Raw genomic sequence first — 5,000 nt, forward strand, 5'->3', positions numbered from 1 at the left:
GAGGGTAGACGTAGGATGGAATTTGATGGGAAGGAGGGAAAAGGTAGAGGGAGAGAAATTGGAAGTAAGGTAAGGTAGAAGAGGAATACGGAGACGAAAGGGAAAACAAGAGGAAGGAAGATCGGAAAAGAGAATGGAATGGGAGATGAGGGGAGAGGGAGGGGAGGGGAGGGGAGGGGAGGGGAGGGAAGGGGTGGAGGGGTATAGACGTGGGGGTTACTCCCGTTTTCTGTGAGCCCGGCATTATTGATCCTCGGCGAGGGGGGGCTTTAAGAAGAATTGAGACCCGGACGGGAGCCAAGCAAGCAGGAGTCGGGCAGAGCTTGGGCATACCTCGGCGTGCCATTTGGTCTCAAGCGAGAGAGTCGGGCGTGTCGTGCCGTATCTCGTGTCGTGTCACTTCTTGTCGTCAGAGAGGGTCTCTTATAACTCCCCCCCTCCCTCCCCCCTCTCATTTTTCGCGATTCTGGGGGAACGAAAGAGAGAAAAAGGGAATCCGAGCTGGATTAGGAGTCTGTCCTAGTCCTCCCTGTAGTGCCCACACTCTCACTGCCACTCGCCAGCGAGTAGTGCCAACTCCCGAGTGCTCACTTGTCGTTCTGCTGACAGAGGCAGGAACACGCGTCTTGAACACGCTCCGCAAGGAACGAAGAACTTTTCAGTGCTCGACCAAGAACTGCTGAACGCCACGACCCCAGGATGGCACCGACGCCCGTACCCGCGCCCGCGCCCACAGCCAATGACGTGACGGCAGAACCACCCAGGTAACCCAAGACATACATAGCCTAAGGAGCGGCGCGAGGTGTAGACTAGGATGACACATGTAGCCCTAAGATTTGCTCTCCAGGTGTCTATGGTGCAGCTGTCTATCGCACCCGGTAGTCTATCGCTTTAGGTAGTCACCCCTCGTCATGCTTTAGGTAGTCGTCTCCCCTCGTCGTGCTCTAGGTAGTCGTCTCCCCTCGTCGTGTCTCTAGGCTCCCACGAGGCCAGTCGATTGCCGCAGTCCCTGTGCCGGCGAGCTGGAATGACTGCTTCTGGCTACCGACCTTTGCACTTCCTTTTTTTTATTATTATTATTATTTTTTTTATTGAACTGTTATTTGTTTTAGTGAAGCATGTTGCCTTAGAAATAGACCGAGTAGTCGATTAGTTAGTTGCTTTGGTGCTGCATAACTATATCATCATGACTTACAACATTGGTGTGCAAAGAAATTGAATATTTATTATGATGACATACTGCCCGGATTAACATACCCTCGTCTACACAGGTGACACGAGCATTGTCATGCCATAGATACCATAAATACCATAGATACCATAGATACCATAGATACCCAAGGATAAAAAGTGGCAGACAGTTGCACTAATCAATACAGTTAATACTGCTCCACACCAAACACACCTTGTAACTGATGCAAGGAACTGGTGCATTGCCCACGACGCACTTGATATCACAACCACAAGAAAGCAGTAGAAGTCGACCACACCTCATGTCGAACAGAGAACGACGTCACACATGCCACATGCCACATGCCACATGCTTCATGCCTCATACCTCATACCTGTCATTTCTCGAATCAAACACGGAAAGTGGGTGTGGCCGGACTTCCAGCCGGCTCCCTCGAAGACGCTCGGTCGGTCGGTCGGATGGTCGGTCAGTTAGTTAGTCAGTTAGTCAGTTAGTTAGTCAGTTAGTTAGTTAGTTAGTCGGTCAGTCAGTCTTTCAGTCCGTCAGTCCTTACGTTAGTCTTTCAGTCAGTTTGTTTGTCAGTCAGTCAGTCTTTCAGTCAGTCAGTCAGTCAGTCAGTCAGTCAGTCAGTCAGTCAGTCAGTTAGTCAATCCTCGAAAAGCTAGCTGCCTCTCTACCACTGCTTGTCTTCCGATGATACTTATCCAGGGCCTTTATTCCTTTATTTGTGTAGTTTGGGGGCAGTTTCTTCTGTCAGTGTGTGTGAGAGAGAGAAAGAAAGAGAGAAAGAGAGAAAGAGAGAAAGAGAGAGAGAAAAAGAGAAAAAGAGAAAGAGAAAGAGAGAGAGAGAGAGAGAGAGAGAGAGAGAGAGAGAGAGAGAGAGAGAGAGAGAGAGAGAGAGAGAGAGAGAGAGAGAGAGAGAGAGAGAGAGAGAAAGAGAGAGAAAGAAAGAACAGCAGGACCTTTCTTTGAATCGCGTGATATGGGATTTAGAGAGATAGATCGATGCATGAACACAGAAAACCGTCCCCCCCCCCCTCCCCATCCCTTCCCCACACACACAGAATTTTAGAGACAACACGAAACAATTGTGATTAATTCAGATAACCTTTAGAAATCTGTGGAAGAAATAGCGGCGCAGTTAACCACGCTGATGATGTTAATATAGTCATTCTTATGTATAAATGTCATTAGATGAAAGATATGCACAATGATCAATATATCTGCCATTTTATCATGATATGGACGCGCAATTTATCCACAAGGCAATGGGCGTAAATACAAAACAAAAACATGACGTCATCAGCTTCCGGTTCTTGGTTCTGTTTCCTGTCCTCCCGGCCGGCCCTTCTTTCTTTTCTTTCTTTCTTTTTTTCTTCTCGACTCTCATTTTCCTTCTGGTGCATACGTCATTCTTTCTTTTCTTGTAGCTGTTTCTCCTTTTTTCTTCTGCTTCTTTCTTCTTTTCTTCTTTTTCATTCCATCTCTCTGGTTTTCTCTTTTCTGCTATAACGATCTCTGTTGTTATCTTGCACTTTATGTCTGTCTTTTCTTTCTTTCTTTCTTGATATTTCTCTCTCTCTCTCTCTCTCTCTCTCTCTCTCTCTCTCTCTCTCTCTCTCTCTCTCTCTCTCTCTCTCTCTCTCTCTCTCTCTCTCTCTCTCTCTCTCTCTCTGTCTCTGTCTTTGTCTCTCTCTCTCTCTCTCTCTCTCTCTCTCTCTCTCTCTCTCTCTCTCTCTCTCTCTCTCTCTCTCTCTCTCTCTCTCTCTCTCTCTCTCTCTGTCACTCTATTGGCCACACCGTAATTGAATATGCCGCTTTAATAGTGTTATGAGTTTATATGCCGGTGCGTGCTATTGAAAGTCTATCTATCTATTGATCACACTAGACTTGCCGTACAGAGCTGTCTATTCCTGTCTTCCGAGATGGTGGGCGTGTTAGTGTTAACTCCTTTATCAATGATCAGTCATAATGGCATATGGTGTTTATATGTCCTATGTCCTTGATGATTTTATCGTTATTCCGGTTTTTATTAATTACTGCACTCTTTTTATATCCTCCAGTTTTGCTATTCTTCTTCCTCCCTTTATTCTATTCTGATGTTTCTGTAATTCCGTGTGTCGTCGTTATCGTTTTTTATCAGGGCTATTATCATTATTCTTTGCTTGGAAAATGGTAATAGGAATATTCACGATTACTATCACGATCGCAATTAGTTCCAAGTACCGTCCTCATCATCCGTGATATTACACTAATCGATCTCACGGCAAAGCGATATATATATATATATTTTTTTTTTTTTGTTCGTGTCCTTGTGAATATTTTCTTTGTTTGTTCGGTCGTACGAATCCGTCGCCGGTTATAAGCGCATGTTATTACCGTCATGCGGGGCTGTGATCGATGGCCGTTGCTTGAGGCGTGGGTTGTATGTGGTTGGTGTTGAGTGTTGCTTGTGTGGTTGTTTGCGTGTTTTGTGTTGTGGTTGTTTTTGTGATGGTGGTTTTGGTTGAGTTGGTTGGTGTTGGTGTGCTTTTGTGGATGATTTGTGATTGCATTTGGTTATTGGGGTTGAATTTGATATTGACGACGCGGTTGTTTTTGAAATGGAGAAAATATCATGTTTTTTTTTTGTTTTGTTTTTTTTTTCCCTTTTTTCGTAAAGCTCCTTCGACTCTCAAAAGGCCTATCGAAGATCAACCATACTTCTCGACCATATTACGCATTTTCTCACCTTCTAGAGAAAAAGAAAAGAAAAAAGAAAAATCAATTCAAAACCGCCAAAATATGAGCCTGATATGACCACTGGAGACACCGAGCTGCCGGCCGGAGTCTCTTTAAAACCGGGTTGCGGTATTGATCCCCGCCAAAAGGTGCGCTACGGCGGCCGCCATTTTGCCCCGATGCTCTTCTGTTCTATTTTTATCCCTTCGTTGTTGTTGTTGATGTTTAGATTGCTTGTTGGGTTTGTTTTGTATATATATATGTTGTTGTTTTTTTGTGTGTGTTGTTGTGGCACTCGTTATCTCCCCGCCCACCTCCCTGGATTGTCTTTTGTTGTGTTTATGTTTAGTTGTTTGTCTTTGTTTCGTTCTTTGTTTGTTTGTTTGTTTCTTTCTTTCTTTTCTTAACAACTGAGAGGTATTTTCTTATGTCGATAAAGATAAAGAAGGATTTATAAAAGATATGTTTTTTTTTTTTTATTGTGTGCGGGTGTGTATTAGTGTATTCATGTATTGTGCGTGTACGTGTGCGTGTACGTGTGCGTGTACGTGTGCGTGTACGTGTGCGTTCGTGCATACGTGGGAGATTATCTATTTTTCATCTCTTTCTGCTGGTTGCATTCCCTTTTGACCTTTCTCGGTACTTCTGACCTTTCATGCGCCGGGTGAGAAGGTCAGGAAGCTCTGTATGATTGTGGATGGATAGACACATTAATAGATTGGAGTTTTATGTATTGCATTGAATCTGTTGATTGTTGCATCGCGGTTGCTGATTTGCATACGTAGTTTGCGTTGTGTGGAAGATGGTGTGTATTTTCTTTATCTCTGTGTTGTTTTTATTTCGTTTGATTGATTCTCTCCCTCAATCCATTCATTCATTCATTCATCCATCCATCCATCCATCCATCCCCCCTCTCCCTCTCCCTCCCTCTCTTTTTCTCTCCTTATCCCTCTCCCTCCCTCTCTCTCTCTCTCTCTCTCTCTCTCTCTCTCTCTCTCTCTCTCTCTCTCTCTCTCTCTCTCTCTCTCTCTCTCTCTCTCTCTCTCTCTCTCTCTCTCTCAGTATGCATCTGTGCATGTTATTAACA

General features: G+C 44.5%; 1 protein-coding gene across 4 annotated transcripts in view; it reads left to right on the forward strand.

Moving 5' to 3' along the window:
• MESK2 (misexpression suppressor of KSR 2) overlaps positions 1-5,000 on the forward strand; it is a 116,480-nt gene that overhangs the window by 66,883 nt on the left and 44,597 nt on the right. Inside the window, exon 2 of one of the 4 annotated variants that reach the window (XM_086533982.1) lies at positions 610-764. The exons of the other annotated variants lie outside the window; for them this stretch is intronic. Within the exon in view, the coding sequence (XP_086390108.1) occupies positions 700-764 (65 nt within the window). The 5' untranslated portion in view covers positions 610-699. The remainder of the gene's footprint in view (positions 1-609; positions 765-5,000) is intronic. 4 annotated transcript variants of the gene reach the window in all.

Source organism: Penaeus japonicus, unplaced genomic scaffold (genome assembly GCF_977035675.1).
Source record: "Penaeus japonicus unplaced genomic scaffold, GWHDUDI00000001_assembly GWHDUDI00000040, whole genome shotgun sequence".
NCBI lineage: Eukaryota > Metazoa > Arthropoda > Malacostraca > Decapoda > Penaeidae > Penaeus > Penaeus japonicus.